At 40.2% G+C, this 22,562-nt stretch overlaps 1 protein-coding gene across 5 annotated transcripts in view; it reads left to right on the top strand.

The window, feature by feature from the left end:
• The window catches only part of CA8 (carbonic anhydrase 8), a 94,702-nt gene that overhangs the window by 2,323 nt on the left and 69,817 nt on the right, over positions 1-22,562 (top strand). For 3 of the 5 annotated variants that reach the window (XR_002733666.1, XM_023222420.1, XM_023222419.1), the window contains exons 3-4: positions 13,522-13,646; positions 21,337-21,393. Coding sequence is in view for 4 of the 5 variants with exons in the window: in XM_023222420.1 (XP_023078188.1) it covers positions 13,522-13,646; positions 21,337-21,393 (182 nt within the window). In the remaining variant the exon portion in view is untranslated. The remainder of the gene's footprint in view (positions 1-13,521; positions 13,647-21,336; positions 21,394-22,562) is intronic. The other 2 variants (XM_023222421.2, XM_023222422.1) reach the window with 1 other exon arrangement.

Genomic DNA, 22,562 nt, shown 5'->3' with positions numbered 1-22,562 from the left:
TTATTTATTTATTTATTTATTTATTTATTTATTTATTTATTTATTTAAGTTCCATCCCGTGAAACCTCCCCTACCCCTTGCAAACCTATTTGAGATGGATCTGAAATGTTCTGTGGAAAAGGTGTTAGGTAATTACCAAGGAAATCAGGTTTTGGCTTTATTGTAGAAAAGAGGAAATCAGATTTTTTTAAAAATGTAGCATTAATAGCATGCATTTCATAGTGAATAATAACTATCTTTTTCTTTTGGGAAAAATTAAAGTAAGTTGAAATATTAGGATGTACTTGATAAATAGAGGCTGTGCTCAAACATTAATTCCAAGTTGATAAAGTTGATGCCTCAAACCATAAAATCTTTAGGTTTGTTATTAATCAAGGCAGCTGTTGATTTCCAACTATGGATTTATTTTATTCATTGTAAATGTTTCTAAGCTTTAATTTAGAATCCATGAGATAGTCATAGATTCATGTCATCTCCCTTGCTGTTGTGAGTTTAGTCAGCATGTGAGCATTGCCCAAAAGAGTTTCTGTGCTTTATATGTACTTAGTGTCAGTTTAAGATGTAAATTTCAACTTTAATTACAATTTTTTTGGGGGTGTGCTTTTAGCTTTGATGAGACATTACGTATTTTTTTGAAAGGATATTGTAAAATTATTGAATGCTGGCTGTTCTGGCATATAGAAAGCAATTTAAAGAAGTACGTGTGTGGATATGTTGAGATGCTTTGACCTTCTGGAAATGAATGTTTATGTATCTACAAAACAAAAATACATTTCATGTCAGGTGCCGTGATGCATATTGGTTGCATATAAATGGTAAGACAGTTCTTGAGGATTTGTAGCCTAGTGAAAACCCAGTTCTTTAAAGTGCTAGTGTACACATGATGTGGCAAGTGTTACAAAGGGTTGTGGGAGCAGAGAGGAATGACTAAGCACATGTACTCCACTGCATCTGTGTGTGACTAGTCTTGCTCTGAGATCAAATTCACTTCATCAAGTTGAATTTACCATTTTCTTCTGCTACCTTCTCAAACACTCACAATTTTCTTTAATCTTCTGCCTCACTCTAAAACAGAGACTGTGGACCAACATCTGGGCCCTCTCACCATGAAGTGTGTTTCTTCCTCACTTAGCATTTTGTGCTTTTCTCTTCCTCCTTTCACCCCTGCCTGCTGAAGAAGAACTGTCTGCATTTCTGTCTAGGCCTGATTTGGACACTCATGATCCAGAGCCCATTTTTCCTGCCTCCCTGGAGACCTTCCTCTTTCAGATTCCCCTTCTCCTCTCTGTCATGGTAATAATTTCCTCCTTATTGTTCCTTCCCTTCTAATATTTCTGCAAACTCAAGAAAAGTAACCAAAATACCATGTCTTGAGTAGCTGCTTTTTCCCCTAGGATATTTAAGCTCCTCAGGGGAATCGTTTGTAAGCTCTAAATATCCTGTCATTCACTTATTTAAATAATATTTTATCTTTATTGAAATAGAATATAAATAAAATAGTTGAATAGGCCGGGTGTGATGGCTCACACCTGTAATCCTAGCACTTTGGGAGGCTGAGATGGGCAGATCACTGGAGATCAGGAGTTCAACACCACCCTGACCAACATGGTGAAACCCCACCTCTACTAAAAATACAAAAAAGAATAAAAAAATAAAAAATAATTTTAAAAAGCTGCTTGCGGGGTTGAGGCAGGAGAATCGCTTGAACCTGGGAGGCGGAGGTTTCAGTGAGCCGAGATTGCGCCATTGCACTCTAGCCTGGGTGACAAAAGCAAAACTGTGTCTCAAAAAAAAAAAAAAAAGTTGAATAATACTCTTTCTGCCTGTGGTTATACCCTACTGTTTCCCACCTGCGGTTGCTGTTCCCTAGTGACAACTACTTTGAAACTTTCTAGCTGTTTCTTTTGTGGTTACCTCCAAGAATGTAAGAATATAATAATGCTGTTATGCTTTGATACGTAAGCTATGTGTGAACGCTCTACTAAGGCAGATGAGGCCAATTTTCCTTCCTTCCTTCCTTCCTTCCTTCCTTCCTTCCTTCCTTCCTTCCTTCCTTCCTTCCTTCCTTCCTTCCTTCCTTTCTTTTTTTTTGACAGTCTCGCTCTATCACCCAGGCTGGAATGCAATGGTGTAATCTTGACTCACTGCAATCTCCGCCTCCTGGGTTCAATTGATTCTCTTGCCTCAGCCTCCTAAGTAGCTGGAATTACAGGCGCCTGCCACCACACCCAACTAATTTTTTTTTGTATTTTTAGTAGAGACGGGGTTTCACCATGTTGGTCAGGGTGGTCTCGAACTCCTGACCTCAGGTGATCCGCCCACCTCGGCCTCCCAAAGTGCTGGGATTACAGGTGTGAGCCACAGCGCTTGGACGAGGCCAGTTTTCTTATTGCCCTCTTTCTTATGATTTCACTCTCATTATCACAGTGTACTTAAATTAATTTTAAAAATCTGTTTAGATTTAAGGGGTACAAGTGCAGTTTTGTTTCTTGGATATATTGCATAGTGGTGGAGTCTGGGCTTTTAGTGTAACTGTCACCCAAATAGTGTACAGTAATTTCTCATGCCTCATTCCCCTGGAGTCTACTTAAATTCATTTTCATTTAAATTAATATTCAGTATTTTTATTATTACAACGGCAGCTATTGTTTCCAGCTGAGATTATATTTTGTCTCATTTATTAAACAATGTTTTGTATTTTCCTGGAGTTAATGCATTTTTGTTAATTGAATTTTTTATCTGTCAGTAATTAATTTCCAAACTCTCAGACATATGACAGATCTTCTCTTAGGACATTTGCCCACATCAGGTTGTCTTCCCTCCCTTGATCCTCCTCGTCCTTTCTTTTTCCCTGTGGAGGTTGCTTTTCCTTTCTGCTCTCCAGGCCTCTCTTACAGCCTCTTCCTGCAGCTCCTTGGACCTCACACCTGGGAAGTCCCCTCATTTGTCTCCTGTATTAGATTGAATGTTTCTGGAATGCTGTGCCATCCTCTTTTTTGAGTTGCTCCCTCATCTCAGGGAACTTCTTGGTTTATTCACTTCTACAGTTCATGTTCCAGGAACTTCCTGTGAAAAGGAGCAAGTGAGGGCTACATGCTTGGATGCCTAGGTGTCTATAAGTGTCTTTATTATACTTCACACTTGATTGGAGTTAGGCTGGAGTAGCAGTCTGGGTTAGAAGTATTCTTGATGTCGTTTGATGTTTGACATCATGATTACATTGCTTCCAGCTTCCAGCGTTGCGGTTGAAAGATCTAGTGCCATTCTGCTTCAACCCCCTCTGTGTATCTTTTCTCTTTTTTCCTTTCTGGAACCTTTTACAGTGTTTTCTTTACTGCTGTTGTTTTGAAGTGTTACAACCATATGCCTTGGTGGGATTGTTTCTGCACTATATGCTGGGCACTTGGTAGGATTTTTCAGTCAAGATAATTGTGTCTTTTATTTACCAGAAATGTTCTTGTATTTCTCATATTATTTCATTGATAAATTTTGTATTTTCGTTTTTTCCCCTTCTTTCGGTAACTCCCACTTTCTTCTTCCTGTTCTCTTCTACTTTCTAGTAGATTTCCGCAATTTTTAATCGTTTAGTCTTTTGATTGACTCTTACTTTTTGCTTTCTTGTTTTTAATTTCAAAACATTGAACTTATGCTGCAATTAAAAACCCTTTTTTAAAAAAATGCAACATCCAGTATTTATTTCACGAATTCATGATCTTTCTTCATTCTTTTCTATATTGCTTCTTTTCTATCCCTGCCTGTCTCTGTTTACTCTGGGTTTCTTTTTCTATTTATATTGGTATCCCTCTTTTATGTCGGAGGTTCTCCTCAAATGCCAGTGATCTTTGGCTCTTTGTTCATATTTAAGAATGAGTCTGGGAAGCAGATCAGAAGCTCTGTGCACCTGGGCAGGGGTTGAGGGCTGTTGGGCTTCACAATACCATGATCAAGAAAGGACCTGGCCATGTTGTTGGCGGAGTCTTTGTAGCTTATATCAGTTTAACTGGAGTATGCTTGTTTCCTGTTTGTGTTTTTGTTTTGGGGTTGGGAATGGCTTAAGTTGGCCACCAGCTTTCTGGGGGTTGGCACAGACAGGAGACTATCACCATTTAGCAAGTCCACATTTCCTTCATCTTCTGCCAGGGATCTCATCATCATGCCTGACCATGCATGATGAGGTTTAACTGCTCCTTTCAAAAACTTTAAATCGGTTTTTCTGTTTTCAGTTTCCTACTCCGCACTGCCACATTCAGAAGTATCTCTACTGCTCCCACCTCCTGAGTCCTTTCTGATGTCTTAGTCTGTTTGGCTACTATACTAAAATACTGTGGAGTTACGGGTAATTTATAAATAATAGAAATTTATTTCTCCTGGTTCTGGAGACTCAGAAATCCAAGATCGAGGTGCTGACAGATTTGGTGTCTGGTGAGGGCTCTTCCTCTGCTCTGCACATGGTGCTTCGGTGCTATGTCCTCACATGGTGTGAGGCAGAAGGGTCAAACAGGCTCCCTGGAGCCCTTTTATAAGAGCCTCATCCCATTCTTAGAGCAGAGCCCTCATCCCATTTACCCGATCACCTCCTGGATATCTTATATTGTTGCATTGGGTATTCAATTTCCACATGGATTTTGGAGGGGGTTGCAGGCATTCAAACCATAGCATCTGGGTTCTGTGGTAGGAATTGCCTGCCTCTTGTGGCCTTCTTCCTGTAGTTACTTAGCTTTTAGCTTTCTCTGTTTTGCTGAATCACTCACTACCTTTCAGTCTGCTTACCAGCACCACCCCCCACCGCCACCCAATTTTTTGGACATTCCTCTTTTGCTGTTGTTCTCCAGTCTTGTTGATGTTGCTCTGGCAAGTTGTGCCCTTTCCATTTAGTGAGAATTAAGGAGGGAGGGAGGATAAATGTTTGAGAGCAATCTTCCTTGTCTAACTGGAGGTACCCCCTGCAAATACAGCATGCTGTCTTCTTAAATTAAAAAAAAAAAAAAAAAAAAAAAAAAATCCACACAAGAAGCACAGTTCTTTTTAGAAATTAAAGCTGACTTTACACCACCACTGTGCTAAAACCTCAGCCCTCCCTGAGGCTGTCTATGACCTGGGTTATTTTGTTTTACTTTTTTATTTTTGCTCTGTTTGTATTAACAAATCATAAAGAATTGCCAAAAAGGTTTAAAACAGTTGTATAATTTAAATGCTTAGACTTATCAAACTAAAACGTTTAACATAATCATCATGATATTGTTCCTGTATGTATAATCCCATCTGGAGTTACTGCCTTAATATAAATTTAAGGCTTTTCAGGGGTGTGAGCCCCTGGCCCCATCCCTCTCTGCTGGAACTTCTCACGCCAAGGTCACTGATGAACTCATCATCCCCTAAATCCAATGGGCATTTTTTATTCTTACAGGACTTTAACTTTGCTGCATTGGAAATGGAAATTTTGGAAGTTCTCTCTCCTGTTAGTCTCTGGGCCACACAGTTGCCTGACACTTCTTCCTAATTTTGACTGCCTTTTTTCTGCTGGTGCTTCATGTTCCACTGTGCTTCAGTAACAGGGTTTCTTAAAGTTTCCTCCTGAACCATCTTCTCTTGCATGTACCCCATGAGCAGTGCATCTGCATAGACTGCGTGCTGCTTTGTTCATCTTCTGGTTCCCATAAGATAGCAAAGGAGCTTAGAAAAGGGGCTGCAGCGACAGGCTTTCAGAGTGGCATGGACCAGTGCAGCCTCCCATCTCAGACCCCCTGGCAAGTGGGTGGGCAGCTTGAATAGCTCAGGGAAGGAAATCCGTTTCTCACAAGAAAACCCATTTTGCTTTTGAGCAATTCCAAAATTCAGAAAGTTCTATTATCTCTGCCATTGTTTCTCTTTTAGGTCTCTGGACCTTTTTAGAACAAATATAATTATACTTCCACATTGACTTCCTTTCAAATACTACAGTGATAACATACAGTTGCCATTTTTCTTTTCAGACATTCTTAGTTCTTTCAGCTGTTGCTCACATGACAGTCTTTCGTTCCTCAATACTTATTTTGTTGATACTTTACTATGGGAGTTACAGACTCAGTTGTCTTTTAGACCCAGGAATATATAATACTATACATGAGAGCAACCAGGAGAGCAAGAGATTGTAAATAGCTACTGACCCTCTGCTTCATCTGCAGTGTCAGCAGACAAGACAGTAGGGGCTGGTGGGGACTGCAGGAACTGGCAAGCTGCAGAGAGCAGGCCTAGTTTGCCAGATGTTTAATGTGTCAGGAGAAGCTGGCGATGTGCACCTGTGAACTCAACGTACATGTTCACTGGTTTCATCTGGCCTGCAGGGTGTGGTTGGTAATCTTTGTTTCATCTTTTGCAAACAATTACATGCTTTGGATAAGGTAAGTATAAATCAGATCCAAAGCCTGCCCTCAAGGAGGATACAATGGTAGGTCATAGAATATATTATAGCTATACAGGGAGAGATTATTTTTGGTGGAAATTCTTAGGGAAGGATTTGTGGAGGAAAGAGCATTTGAAATAATCCTTGAAGGATGAATAGCATTTGTATATGGGGAGCCTGGGGTGTGTGGGAAGAAGGGACAACCTGCAAAAAGGACACAGATATAGGAAGTTCTAGAGGTTGTACAAGGAAAGGCTAATCCTTCAGCATGTCTGGAAGAGAAGATTTTGTTCATGATAAAAGAGGTTAACAGGAAGTAGAATAGAGAGGGTATTTTGGAGCAAATTCATGAGGGACCCTGCACAGAGAAGAGTAGAACCTTTCTTTTTTGTAGGATAAAGTCATAATTAGAGCATTACTTTAAGAAAATCGAGCTGGCAGCACTTAGTGAGATGGGATCTGGGAGAGAGTGTGAGCCAGTTTGAAGGTTAGTACAAAAGACTCAACCAAAACCACAGGCATTGCAGTGTCAGTGGAAAAGGAGGGGAAGACACAGGAGTGATCTCTGCAATGCAGTCTACAGAATGTCATGGGTTGGTTATGTGGAGCAGGGGAGTGGAGGAGATCAGTGGAGAGAGATGGCTGGGATGGAGCCCCCAGTTTCAGATCCTGTCACTATTCTTCTACCTCTACTCTGGGCAAATTTCAAGGTAGCAGAGTCCCTCCCTCCTAATACGGAGTCGAAGCAAGCATCGCATTCCAGGGTGATCTGACCAGACTATTGGTTCTGATATCTCCTGGAGTATGGAGAATTTTATTAAGGCTACCACATGTATCATTTAGCTTCTCAGCAGGACAAATAGGTCACTGTCAGGAATCTTAACATTTAAGGTACAAAGGCAAATTAAAATTAAACATCTTTGCAGTGGTATAAAGAGGATTGTAAGCATAGAAATTAATTACAGATTTCAGCCCGGCGCAGTGGCTCACACCTGTAATCCCAGCACTTTGGGAGGTTGAGGCGGGTCACGAGATCGAGACTATCCTGGCTAACACAGTGAAACCCCGTCTCTATAAAAATACAAAAAATTAGCTGAGCGTGGTGTCAGGCACCTATAGTCCCAGCTACTGGGGAGGCTGAGGCAGGAGAATAGCATGAACCCGGGAGGCGGAGCCTGCAGTGAGCCGAGATCGCGCCACTGCACTCCAGCCTGGGCAACAAAGTGAGACTCTGTCTCAAAATAAATAAATAAATAAATAAATAAATAAATAAATAAATAAATAAATAAAAATAAAAATAAAAACAAATAAATAAATTTAAAAAAGAGATAATAATAATTACAGATTTCTAGCCCGAGTGGTTTGATACTTAAGTAGTGAGAAAATGTGTGAGACTGCACACACCACTTGTGCAGTAGTGTCACTCCAGCTGACTACAAGCAATGTCTTAAGGGTAATGACATTTTTAATGGACCATCATTATGGGAGAAATTGCTAATCAAGATAGGTCATTTGTGCCCTTCACTGTTACTTATTATAGAAACTTTCATTAGAATATTTTACTTCTGGGTCTCTTATAATTCTCAATACTAATTTTAGGATAGATGGTGATGATTATTAATCCTACTTTTTCCCCCCAAACATGACAACTTTTTACAGTGTTTCTTAGCAATCTTGCTGATTTAAAGATGAAATTGTCAAAAATATCTTAAAAATTATTTTCACTGAAGAAGAGGCTCCGTATTTTTTATTTATATGAAATGTCAGGGCTGACTTTCTTTTTCCTTCTTTCTTCTCTTTTCTCTTTTCTTTCTTTTCTTTTTTTTTTTTTTTTTTTTTTGACAGGGTGTGATTCTGTTGCCCAGGCTGGAGAACAATCATAGCTCACTGCAGCCTCCAAGTCCTGGGCTCAAGCAATCTGCCTATCTCTGCCTTTCTGGTAGCTGGGACTACAGGCCTGCCACTGTGCCCAGATAATTTTTAAATTTTTGGTAGAGGCAGGGGTCTTGCTATGTTACCCAGGCTGGTCATGAACGCCTGGATTCAAATGATCCTCTTGCGTTGTTTTCCCTTAGAACTGGGATTACAGGTGTGAGCTACTGTACCTGGCTGGATTAACTACTGTATTTATTATTGGATAACTTTGGTGCATTTGAATTACCTGGTTAGTTGGTGTCATCTACATCACTTTGCATGTGCTTCACTTTGCCCGGCCTGCTCTCCGTGCTATTGTTATGATCTTTACCCTTAAGAGCTGAAGATATTTAGTAGAGCTATAGGTTAAAAGCCAAGGACAGTTTAAAAATATTGAAAAATTTTTGCTTTTAAGGTCTCAAATGTTAAAAAAGAGCTAAATAATACTATTTTGGGGAAGTTTTAGAGACAAAATTGGAATTTCTTAAAAGTTACTCTGAGGTTATAAAGTCTTTAAACCCATTACGAATGAACCCTTTGGGGCTGGGCATGGTGACTCATGCCTGTAATCCCAGCACTTTGGAAGGCCAAGGCAGGTGGCTCACTTGAGGTCAGGAGTTCAAGACCAGTCTGGCCAACATGGTGAAACCCTGTCTCTACTACAAATACAACAATTAGCCAGGCATGGTGGTACACACCTATAATCTCTGCTACTAGGGAGACTGAGGCAGGAGAATCACTTGAACCTGGGAGGCGGAGGTTGCAGTGAGCTGAGATCATACCACTGTACTCCAGCCTGGATGACAGAGCAAGACTCCATCTTAAAAATAAATAAATAAATAAATAAATAAATAAATAAATAAATAAATAAGTAAATAAATAAGAATGAATCCTTTGGATCCTTCGAGTGGTGTACCAGGGACCCACTGGTGTGGGGCTTCCTCTGTGCTGGAGGTGTGGCTCTGCAGGCTCCATCTCCCGGCCTCACCATCTGTGATTGGGCATGATAGCAGCTTTCTAACTGGTTAGGCTTACGGTTTGTTATTCTGTCATCTGCAGATACTGCACGAATAATACTTCAAATTGCAAAAATGACCATGTTAGTCCCCTGATTAAAAGCCCTCGATGGTTCCGGACAGGAGAAACCCCCGCTCCTAAGCATAGGCTGCACGTCTCCTCCTCATGCCTGCCTTGACTGTTGCTAACTTTTGATTTTATTCTCCTAGAACTTAAACTGCTTCATGTCTCAGAATATTTCTTAGGCTGTTTGCTCTACTCTGCATGCACTTTTCACCTGCTAGCTTATTCAAGACTCAGCTGAACTGGTATCTTCTTGGGAACATCTTCCCTGACTTTATGATTCATGCTTGTTACTGGCTTGTCCCTTATTGGATGCCCTCCTGCTACTCTTTCCCGCTCTTAATATGTTCTATTTAGACTATTCAGTTTACTCTTTTAACCACTGAGACTGCCCAGTCAACACCAAGACTGGATCTTCCTCGCTTTGTACACTCAGTGGTCAGCACAGGGCCAGGCGTCGAGTTGATCTCAAAACTTAGCGTTGAAGTCAAATGAAAAGAGAAGGAATAAGGCTTGAGCACTAGCCTTTGAATTATCTGGTAAATTGGTTTTCAGCAAAGGATTGTAGAAGCTTAGATTTAGATACATGTATATACATCACATCTTTATAGGGTTTTCAAATCTTACAGAAACTTTCTCAGGGAGCTCTTGTTTATGTCTTATAAATGTAATTGCCAAGCATATTAAAGAGCAATAAAGAAAATGAAGGCTGTGGCAATGGCATCAGTTTATTTTATATTCTTTTCACAAGTTCCTTTTCTAAGAAAATTCAGCATGTCATCAGTAGGAGTTTCATGTTTTTTCGTTGTAACTTTATTGAACCAGCTGACATCATAACTAATAAACCTACCGTGTAGTGACCCAATATCACTCAGCAAAATTTGATTTTGATAAATGTAGGAAAAGGCTACCCCTTCTGAGATGATTTGTTTCTTTATTTAAAAAAATGTAAGCAGTAAAAAGGAGGAATAATGCTGGAAGAGGACGCTACCAGTTGGATAAAACAGAGCTGCTATTTATTTTTAGTCCATAAACACAATCATTCTTAGGGGATGAACAGGTAATGCTCTTACCTGGCACCTCGTAATACCCTGAATTCAGAGTTTTGTCATTTTTTATGGCATTGTGTGGCTATGTGACTTTAATGTGGTTTAACTTTGGGTTATTCATCTGCAGCAACAGTGAAAAGTACCCAGAGCCTGGTTCCTGGCTGACAGCCACCTCTTTGTCACCTCTCCCTGGAGAACCAGGCTGGGGCAAAACACTTCCCTTCTCAGTGTTCCTTTCATACCATAGAATATAACTACTTTATTGTAATTGTATTGAGTATCATGACATGACAGTTAATAAACCTGTGATGCAGTAACCAGATAGGACTCAGAAAAAATACAGTCTTGAAAAATATATGAATTTATACTTCAGCATGATAGAATGTAAGATCTACAAGACCAGGGAAGTTTATCTGTTTTGTCAAAATCAATGTATTGTAAATACTTAATACAGTACCTGGTACAATGTAGTAGATGATCAAAAAAATACCTGTTGGAAGGATTCCCTGGATTTTGAAGTTCTCCCTATTAAAACATGGGTCTATGCAGTTTGAATTTCCACAGTGTTTCACTTAAACTGTCTCCAAGTTTAAGTGAAAGGCTTCATTGCTGTTAAGGAAGTTTTGAGCATTGGTCATGCAGGGAGTGTATTTTTGAAGCATGGATCTCTTTATGGTCCCCTGAAATCACTGTCAAGACTAGCTACAAGCTGTATCATTCATTTCCACATGACAGTACTAGTAGACTGCTGTTTACTAGTAGAACTAGTAAACTGCTCTGTAACAGAACAGTTTTAGAAATACCATGTGCCTTTGTGTGTGTGTGTGTGTGTGTGTGTTCTGAGTGTATGTGATAAAGGGGTTTTGGGGAAGGAGTTTTAAAAATCCTCTTTCCCATTTCACATATGCTTCATTTCATGACGCTCCTCTTTCTTCTTCCTTAGCCATGTGGAGCTGAGCCTTTTCTAGAATAGTTTTATCGCTTTGTTTTAGAAGTGGTGTTATAGAGCTCACCCGCTGAGGCCTTGAGTCCCACTGCTGCTGGGGGTGGCGAGGGGTGTATTTTCTCATTCTCTTTTTCAGTTTTGGTGTGAGAGCAGGGGTACACAGTGGGTAGACTCCTAGTCTCAGTCCTGGTTTTTCTTAAGACCAAATTTGGACAGCCAAGAGAAAGGAATGAGTTGTGAGGTTATTTAGAAAACATTTCATACATTCTTAAATCCACAGAATGGATGTTTATTGGAGAGGAAGGTGAAGTGAGCTTGCACTGTGGTTCTGAGTGTCTACAAACCTTTCTGATCCATGTATTAAAAGTTTTTAGATTATTCTGGGAAATAGGATAAGGTGCAGTTCTCCAAGGAGCAGCTTCAGTTTATAAATCTAGGCTTAGATAAGTCATTGTTTTTTAGTTCATGCTCACAGATACTGACATTTGGGTTTCCCTATCCCTGCCTCACCCCTGGAATGTAGGTCAGAAGATTCGAGTTCCAGGTCCTGTCCTGGAGCCTGCTAGGAGGCTGACTGTGGCAGGTTACACTTAGCCCCTCTCATCCCACTTTTCTGCCCTGTCTGTGGGGTTGATGATAACGCTATCCCCTTGGATTTGTTGTGTGATGTAAGTCAGACCAGTTTTGAGGACAAACACGAAAATCTAAAATCATGCATGACAGTGTGATCCTAAAGGCCATGAATCTCACTTCCCTTCCCCTTGATGTGAAGTGTATCCACTCAAAAAATTAAAGTTAGTTCTTGCTCTGGATGTTGCTTGTCTTTGTTGTTTGAGCTGGTGGAAAGCTTGGGAGCAGATTTGTGGGGCACCTTTATCAAGGACTCCATGACCTCCATTGTGTCTGATAGCCTCATTTCTCCATCTATTTTCTGCCTCTTTCTTTGCTTCCCCTTGTTCTTTTTCCTAATTTATGCTGTCTGACTGTATTGTATGTACCTTGACATAGGCAGCCTTAAATCCTTTTTGGAACAAGTCATTAAATGAAGAACCAACCAACCAAATAAATATTGTTGCACCAATTTGCTTTCTTCTCCTTTGAGTTTTAGGATAAGGATGAATGACAGAACTCTTTCTCAAGAGAGATGTGGAATCTGTTATGTCCTCCTCAGAGGCAACCCAAGTGTGAAGGATGATCTGTTTCAAAAAGTCTATTTCTAGGAAAGGGAAGGTGTTGAATTTTGTTAGCTAAATAACCTAAAATTCTTAGCTGATACTGTCCAGAATTGGGAGTTGCTAGAGGAAAAATGCCCTGAGTTAAACAACTTTTATTTGTATTGAAATTGACCATTTGTTTGTAGGAAACTTTATTTCAAGTTTGTACGTATGCTGTCAGGGAGTTTTTAACTAAAGAATTTTATTGTTTTAAGACGGGTTCTCATGCAAATGTATTTTTCATTATCCTTTAGTGTGCCCTTGTTGGGGACAAAGGTCTTGATCATATCCAACAATAAAAGAAAGAGACATGATCTTGTGGGACTGATGTTAATATTTTGAGTATTGTTAATATTTTATTACAGTTTTATTTTGTGTCATTTGTGGTAATGAATGTCCATCAGCTATTAAAGTGCAATTTCATTATCGATTGACTTAATGCTAATCAATCCTCTTCATGGATAATTTTGTTAGTCCACAATTGTTCTCTAAATTGGAAGCCTCCTACTAAAAGTGGATGATCTGCAAACGTGGTTTAATTTATTTAGACGTCTACAGAATATTATTGGTCAGTCTGAGAGTTAAGCCATATTTTTTGTCTCTTGATCAGTGCTAAGCTTAAATCTCTAAGAGAGGAATTTGTTTTCCTTGTCTACTTCTAGACTTAAAACACATAGGAAATTAAAATATACATATCATTACGAGTTTTTCAGAGGTTTTGGACTTCTACTATGTCTGAATGGCCAAGACAAGAATTTCAGCCAAGCCTAGATAGTTTAAATTCACCTCACAGTTGTGGTAAATTTCCCATTTTGGCTTTGTGAATTTAATCTGTAGAACCCATGAGAGCATTTTGGTGAAAAAAAAAAGGCTCTAATGTTTATAATGCTGAGGTAAATGTGTGATGTAATTCAGTAACATATTTTCTTTTTTCAGTTCTTTCGGGAGGACCATTGCCTCAAGGGCATGAATTTGAACTGTATGAAGTGAGATTTCACTGGGGGAGAGAAAACCAGCGTGGTTCTGAGCACACGGTTAATTTCAAAGCTTTTCCCATGGAGGTAAGAGGAACGAATCATCTTGTAAAAATCTTGTTTTCTGAATAAAGTATTCAGCAATTTACTGAAAATGATTTACTTTAAAAGTAGATGAATAGCTCTTGAATTTTATCAGTTTATACTAAAAGTTTAAAAATGCTTAATGCAACAGAAGCCCAGGGCAGCACATGAAGCTTCCCATCTACTCTTGTGGCTTGGCATGTGCCACGAGCATGTGGCCAGAAAGGCAATCTACAGTATTAAATTTGACCCTAGTGTTACTGTTGTTGTAAAAATTCTGCCTCTGGAAATTCACTTTTGTGGATGCTATGAATGGGTGATGAGCTGAAGACAAACAACCATTGGAGAAACCGCAACAGTAATGAAAAGTCTAGGTTAGCTAGCTCAAAATTGGTGGATTGGTTTTATTCACCCCAAGCCACTGGGGGAGGGAGGGAGAAAGAGAGATTTTTCGAGAGTGATTCTTTTGTCCAAAGAATTCTTCCCCGACTTACATTCTTAGTTAACTCCTGCTCTTTCTTTGATAGCCATTTGAAATCTTATGTCTTCTGTGGGACTTTTCTCTAGTTTCTTCTCTAGGCAGAATTCATCTGTCTCTCTGTGCTCCCTGTATGCTTGATAGGGCGCTGCCATGGCGCTGGCCCCATGGGTTGTACCATTTAGTCTTCACAGTGTCTTTCTCACTGCCTGTGAGCTCCTGAGGAACCGAGCTCCCTCTTGCCCCCCTTTTACTCCCATCATGTGCCCACTGCCAGGCACAGTGGAGACAGATAGTCCACACTGGTGAAAGTGAGGGGATGTTGGATTCAGTCCAGGTCTTGATGATATTTCTAGAAGGAACCTCAGTTTACCCCAGAAAATAGCCCTTTGGTGTCATGTAAGAGTATGTTTTGGGGGCTGCTGGTCTTCCAGTCTTTTCTATGACATTCCCAACTGTGCATGTGCTTAATATTAAATATAAAATTGTTCATGAAAAGACACGATATCCAGTACCACTTCAGAGGCTGAAAATCATGGCTGTATAATTTTATGTCAGTGATACATGTATGTTAGAAGATACTGTTGAAGTATTTTGCAGCATTACTTTAATTATAATAAAAAAATCTCTGGAAGCTCAGGATATCTCTTTCATTATAAATAAAAGACGTGAACTTTAGAAGTGAAATGTTCCATGTTTTAAGACTGAAGAGAAAAAACCCAAACCAGCATATTGAAGAGTGGAGGAGGTGAGGTGTGCAGTGGTGTGGACAGTAAGGAGAAGCACTTTCTCAAAGGCCTTGATGGGGAAGGCCCTCAGAGCTTACCCGTCTAGGAGCTGTTTGCTCAGTGCCTATAGGTATCCTCTCCTTTCTACTGCCTGTGACACTTCTGTGTCACCTCTGGCTCCTGTCCCATCCTCAGCCAACCTGACAAGGAAAAATTCACACCAGAATGCATCAAAAAGGAAAGAAGACACAAAACAATCCAAGACAGTTAACACCACTGGGTCGTGTGTCACAAAGTGAGGGGCAGGACCCCCCTGGACTGTCAAGGTCTTTGCCCTGCCTCCTTTGGGCTTGAAAGGCCATTTCTTCATTTCATCTCAGCCCTCAAAGACAGACTCTAGTAACAAAAGTTCTGGGGAGAGGTAGCTGTAAATGGGGAGGCAAGAACTTCTGGTTGAGAATTCCATAGCTCTGCTCGTGACATGAAGAAGTTAAAAGCTGTGGGAAGCATAATTAGCAAGCTGCGCTCTTTGCTCTGTACTCAGATAGCATTTCTGGACCGAATATCCAGACTGGTTCGGTTACTTGGTGGCTTTTCAACAGCTCCGGTCCATTAAACACAGGCAATGGTTTGTTTTGAATGAAGATTAAATCCTGGTAGTGAGGCTTTGTTTCTGCAGAAATATTTGTATTTTTGTATTTAATATCCTAAATACATTTGTATTTGTATTTAGGATAATGGAATTGCTGACTATGATTTTTCCAAAATACGTGGTGAATAATATTTATATTCTTTTTTAATCCCAGATTATCCCTGATCCAATTCCAGAGAAAACACTTGTATCAGTCATCCGGTGTTCACTTAGTGCTCTATCCTGTTGAGTGCGTAAATGCTATGGTTATGCAGAACTAGGAGGAGATCTCTGCAAGCCAGGATTGTTTATTGATTTATCTTTGTGGAGACTGTGAAAACGGAGGTGGGTTCTGAGGAGAGTGCTCTTGTGTTATGGGGAAAGAGAGGAGAGAGAGTTTCCATGTGGAAGAATGTTCTGGGAGTGGAGATGAGTTGGCTCATACAGAGTTAGGTACAAGTTGGCTCATACAGGGGACTACAGGTCCCCTGGTTCTGAACTGCCACCAAGGGCCACCTCAAGCACAGGGACATGGCCAACCGCACAGTGTAGAGTAAGACCAGGTATGCTTTTGGGAACGTGGTTTTTTTTCGTGTGTGTGTGTGTTTAAAGGTCACTTTCCATATTTTACTTACATTTTAAGACTGACTTTTTTTTTTTTTCCCTCAAAATCACATATCCACGCACCTTTTTCTTTTTTGTTGATTTCATTGAAAATTAAATGACTGGCTTGTTAAACAGACAGACACTGTAAGCAAATACTCTGTCTGTTACATGGAACACACAGGAGTGACTTTTTTTTTTTTTTTTTTTTTGAGAGGGAGTCTTGCCCTGTCACCCAGGCTAGAGTGCAACGGCACAGTCTCGGCTCACTGCAGCCTCCGCCTCCCAGTTTCAGGCCATTCTGTGCCTCAGCCTCCATGGTAACTGGGATAATAGGTGCATGCCACCATGCATTATCTACTAAAAATGCAAACATTTTTGTATTTTTAGTAAAGAAGGGGTTTCACCATGTTTACCAGGCTGGTCTCAAACTCCTGACCTCGGGTGATCCGCCCGTCTCAGCCTCCCAAAGTGCTGGGATTACTGGCGTGAGCCACCTCGCCTGGCCAGGAACAGCTTTTAATAGAAATCCATTGAGCTGTCTTCCCTCACCTTTTAGAAATTATAAATATAACAACAGCCCTAAAGAGATTTTTGATACTCCCAGTAGTCAGCACTGACACGGTTTCAAAAATTAACACAGTTTGGGACTTTAAACGGTTTAAACTGCAGCTCTACACTAAACAAGATGTATTTATGTTTTTCCTTCTTGATACCTGTAGGTTTCAGAAACACATATCTTTCCACAGCCATCTGACACTGCTTATCATGCTCTCATCTGGTAAATCTGAATTCTATTGTGAATACTCCAGGTTTATACTTAAATGACAGTGCCTTATAACAAGAGAATGATATAATCATGCTGCATTTTTCCTCCTGTTACCTGAAAGGGTCTCACTATGTTGCCCAAGGTACATTTGAGCTGGTCTCAAGGGACCCTCCTGCCTCAGCTTCCTGAGTAGCTGGGACTATCCGTGTGTGCCACTGCACCCAGCACCAGCTGGAATCCTTTTCCGTAATGTGTGCGTGTTTTGCATTGTGATATTCAGTCAAGAATATCACATGTGAGTAGAAGATTATTGATTTAAGACAAGTTTGAGTTCAACTAAAATTAATTCTTGTGTGTTTGTTCTGGTGGCTGTGGAAGCTCCTTATTTTCTTTGAACTTTGTTAGATGTCTTAGCTTGTGAAGTCCAACTTTAATGCTATATGATTTTTTTTTTTTTTGCCATTTTGCTAACACACTAGTTAGCAAAATGCGTTCACTCTGTGCATTCACCATTCCACTGGAACTGTTTATTCCCTTCACATTAACTTCTGTTACAGATTTAAGGCTCTTGGGTATTTAGGCTCACAGGTTCGCATTCTACATTCAGGCTGTATATTATATGTGTGCCATTTGTCTGTGGACACTGCCATCTTTGCTGCTTCAAAGTAGCCTAACTCTGTGATCTGTGTAATTTTTGGTAAATTATGGTGAATTTTTATACATGAATAGCTACTCTCATAATTCCAGGGAAGAGAGCTTCTCAGGCATTTAGATTTTTCTGGATCAATACAATTTACAAAAAAGTGGGGCTGGGCGTGGTGGTTCACACCTGTAATCCCAGCACTTTGGGAGGCTGAGGCGGGAGGATCACGAGGTCGGGAGATCGAGACCATTAACATGGTGGAACCCCGTCTCTACTAAAAATGCAAAAAATTAGCCAGGCGTGGTGGTGGGCACCTGTAGTCCCAGCTGCTCGGGAGGCTGAGGCAGGAGAATGGCGTGAACCCGAGAGACGGAGCTTGCAGTGAGCCGAGATCGCACCACTGTGCTCCAGCCCGGGCGAAAGTGATGGGGAGACCCACAGTGTGTCACGTTTTAATTTTTCCAATTAAGAACATTGATGTCTGCCATCCTCATCATTTTATAAAGAGAGGATCTTTAATAGCCAAATGTAGGAAGAATGTGATCTCAAAGTAAGTCATGGACCCATAAATTGAATAGATTTAGGTTTTTAAAAATGTACATTATTTCAATTTTTCTTTTTCTTTTTTTCTTTTTTTTTTTTTTTGAGACAGAGTCTCGCTCTGTCACCTGGGCTGGAGTGCAGTGGCCAGATCTCAGCTCACTGCAAGCTCCGCCTCCCGGGTTTACGCCATTCTCTTGCCTCAGCCTCCCGAGTAGCTGGGACTACAGACGCCAGCCACCTCGCCCGGCTAGCTTTTTGTATTTTTTAGTAGAGACGGGGTTTCACCGTGTTAGTCAGGATGGTCTCGAACTCCTGACCTCGTGATCCGCCCGTCTCGGCCTCCCAAAGTGCTGGGATTACAGGCTTGAGCCACCGCACCTGGCCTTATTTCAATTTTTCTTGCATCACTACAGATGAATGATAATTTTGTCAGGGATAGGCCCTGATCCTGCCGACAGACTAGCAAGAGATCGTGTATAGTGAGCTTGACTTTCTTGCCTTTCGGGCCTAAAAGCCTATGACTGAAGAGTGAATTGCCAGGAAGGAGGTCTAGCCATATTGTATGCTGGACCCTTATCTTTCTTTATGTTGTATTTAAAGAGTAGCTGCTGCTCTGTGTACTCTGAAGGGACTTAGTGACGATTGTGCCACATACCAGCTATTGATGGAAAGTTGGGTGCATTAGGTAAATAGAAAAAAAATTCATTGTACAGAGCAGGATGCTTTAATTGTGAAGAGTCCAGGCCTTGGTTGCAAAATAGGCCAACAAAAATATTCTGAAGACTTTATCTCATAGTATAGCGCTAATCCTTAAACTACATTTGCCCCCTGTACCAGGTCACCAGATATCCTACATTTCTTCTTCTCTTTCCAGGCGGCACATGGTAGCATCTAGTATTTAGTGTTCTCATAGGAAAAGTGAATGGTCTTTAAGATTGCTGCTCCCCAAGTCATTTGCATGTTCACCTCACAGAAAGATTTATTTTTATTCATGTATGTTGCTATTCTAAGGAGATCCCAGGAAGAGTTTGCCTGGTTAATAGTGAAATTATGACCTTTCAAGTTATTTTACTTTCAGGAACATCTCAAATAGAGCTTCATGTTTGTTGAACCTTTTCTAAAATAGGGGTTTCCATTGATTTTCCAAGGAAATGTAATGGGATGACTTTAGTTTGAGAGTGAACATTCTGAAGATTAGATACAAGATGTATCACTAAAGAAATACAGATTTAAAAGGAACTTTCACGGTCATCTAGTCCAAACTCCTATCTAGCATAGAAGAAATCTAAGAATTCAAAAGATTAAATTGCACAGGATCATTTGTAGGAAACCATATGTATGGCCTGGATGAAGAAGAGTATCATCTGGTTAATGAAATATTCCATGTAAGGATTATCCTCTACTGGTGCTCTTTTTGCTTATGGTTTAATTGCAGAGAGACAACACAGTGGACTTTGTCCTTGCACCCCCTACCAATATAAGGAGCTTTGATGCCTGTAAGCACCCCACATTCAGAGGGGAACTGCTTTCATCTTCTACAGGAGGGTGGTAGTGAGGCTGTGGCACCCTGCCCCTGTCTTACAGGCTGTGAAGTTAGAGTGGCTTTGTGACAGCAGAAGAGGGGTGTGTGTTGTAAAGGTCGAATCCCTGCTACCTCCAAGAGTGGTGTTGAGGGAGTGATGGATTTAGCCTACTCCTGCCCACTTTACAGAGGTGTTCACTGAGGTCTGTGGAGGAGGGAGGTTAGCTCAGGGCCACAACCTCAGAAATGGCGCATGAACTGACTTCTGCTCTAGGCGGTGCTTTTTTTCACCTTCCACCGCCAGTTATTACCAGGAAAATCAACTCTAGTTTGAGATTTTATTTTGCAGCTGTAGTTAATACTTTGGATTGAGGTTGCTTTGGGAGTAAAAAGAAAGGTTTGTATTAAGAGGAGTTAGGACTGACACTAAAGGAAATAATTTGAAATTTGAATGTTCAGCTTTTCTGGCAAGTCTTATTATTTTGGTCGACCAGAAAAAAGGAACTTGTCTCTAAATGTAATAATTATTACGATGATGATTATTTGGTATCCTGGGATCTCCCATAGAGCTAGCAGATTGAGCCTGTGTATAAACAGATGAAGGTGTTAGAGCCTTGTGCAGTGGCCTCTCCAGAAGTCATGATTGCAGAATCTCCCTCTCACATCTTGGCAAAAAAAAAAAAAAAAAAGCAAACAAATTTTATGTTTCCTGAATTCTAATGAACACTTGCATTTTTACTTCATAAAAATCATGGTTTCTGCTTTGATTCAGCATATTTGTTTTTACATTTCATGGAGAAACCTCACAGTTTACTGAGTAGAAAATAAATTACAATGTTGAACAAACAGAAATGTTCTTTTAGCTGTATTCCCACTTAGAAGTGAATAAGGCCAACTTGACCTTTGAGAAGCCAGTTTGAAGCTACCTTTGATTTTATACTTGTTAGTATTTCTTTTAGTAGTTCATTCTTTGCCATTGTTTGAGGATGTACAAAAGGTTGTTCTGGCAAACTAAATTTGCTAAAAAGCATTTATATTATAGCTGATTTTATGATAGAAGGCAACTTTGTAGAAAAACTAAAAATTAGTTCCTATAAATGAGTATAATATGTAATTAATGTATGGGTAAGGTTATAGATACTGCAGGTAGAAAATATTTTCAATTGGGTTCTGACAGATCTAAATTCTGCAGTGAAATACATTTCCTGTCAATATGTTTTTAGATAATAAGTAGCATCTGATTTGAATATATAGTCCATAACCGGGTGGCCATCTAAATAACTCATATCCATCCATTCATTCTTTTATTTGTCCATCCATCCATTCATCCATCCATCCATCCATCCATCCATCCATCCATCCATCCATCCAAAGTATGTCATGTTCAGGACCTGGACTAAGTGCTAAGGAGACAGCTATGAGTACAATAGACAACCCAGGGAGTTTTTCATACAGTGGGGGAGTTTGAATGCAGTTTGTGATTTTTCTCCTACTTGCTTTTTTTCTAAATGGGTGAGTCTTTAGAACAGGGGTCCTCAAGTCCTGGGCCATGGACTGGTACCTGGCCTGTTAGGAACCTGACTGCACAGCAGGAGGTGAGTAGTGGGCCAGTGAGCCTTACCTCCTGAGTCCACCTCCTGTTGGATCAGCGGTGGCATTAAATTTTCATAGGAGCACGAACCCTAATGTAAACTGTGCATGCGAGGGATCTACGTTGCACACTCCTGATGAGAATCTAATGTCTGATGATCTGTTACTGTCTCCCATCACCCCCAGATGGGATCATCTAGTTGCAGGAAAACAAGCTCAGGCTCCCACTGCTTCTACGTTATGGTGAGTTGTATAATTATTTATTTATATATTACAATGTAATAATAGTAGAAATAAAGTGCACAATAAATGTAATGTGCTTGAATCATCCCAAAACCATCCCCTGCCCCCAGTCTGTGGAAAAACTGTCTTCCATGAAACTGGTCCCTGATGCCAAAAAGGTTGGGCACTGCTGCTTTAGAAGATGCAGTAGTCCCCGCTTCACTATGGAGAATACATTCCAAGACCCCCAGTAGGTGCTTGAAACTGTAGCTAGTACCAAACCTATGTATATTAATATTTCGTTTTTTCCTGTACATACATATCTGTGATAAAGTTTAATTTATATGTTAGGCACAGTAGGAGATTAACAAGAACCAATAATAAAATAGAACAATTATAACAATATGCCAACGTCACTACTTTTACACTTTAGTACCATTATTAAGTAAAATAAGGATTACTCGAACATGAGCACTGCAGTACCATGACAGTGAATCTGATCTCTGAGAAGACTCTTAACTGGCTGATGGGCAGGGAGCATGCACAGTGTGGAGACGCTGGACAGAGGAAGGATTCACACCTTGGGTGAGATGTAGCAGCATGGTGTGCGATTTCATCACACTACTCAGAATTTAAAACATATGAACTGTTTATTTCTGCAATTTTCCATTTAATATTTTTGGACCACAGTTAACTGAAACCACAGAAAGCAAAACTGTGTTTTTGTAACATTGAAAAGACCTCACTCCCCTAACCTGTCTCTGCAGTATGCAAATGTAGGTCGTCAGAAGCTCATTAGAGGAAGATTTTGAAGACATTTCTTTGAATACAAATATGTTGTTTGAGATACATCTGCCGTAAAATACATTTCCTGTCAATATGTTTTCAGGTAATAAGTACCCTCTGATTTGAATATATAATCCGTAATTGGGTGGCCATCTCAATAACTCATATCTGTCCATTCATTCTTTTATTTGTCCATCCATTCATCCATCCATCCATCCATCCACCCATCCATCCATCCATCCAAAGTATGTCATGTTCAGGACCTGGACTAAGTGCTAAGGAGACAGCTATGAGTACAATAGACAACTCAGGGAGTTTTTCATACAGTGGGGGAGTTTGAATGCAGTTTGTGATTTTTCTCCTACTTGCTTTTTTTCTAAATGGGTGAGTCTTTAGAACAGGGG

This window comes from Piliocolobus tephrosceles, chromosome 7 (genome assembly GCF_002776525.5).
Source record: "Piliocolobus tephrosceles isolate RC106 chromosome 7, ASM277652v3, whole genome shotgun sequence".
Taxonomy (NCBI): domain Eukaryota; kingdom Metazoa; phylum Chordata; class Mammalia; order Primates; family Cercopithecidae; genus Piliocolobus; species Piliocolobus tephrosceles.
Note: the sequence above shows the minus strand (reverse complement) of the source record. Positions and strands in the feature narration are given on the sequence as shown.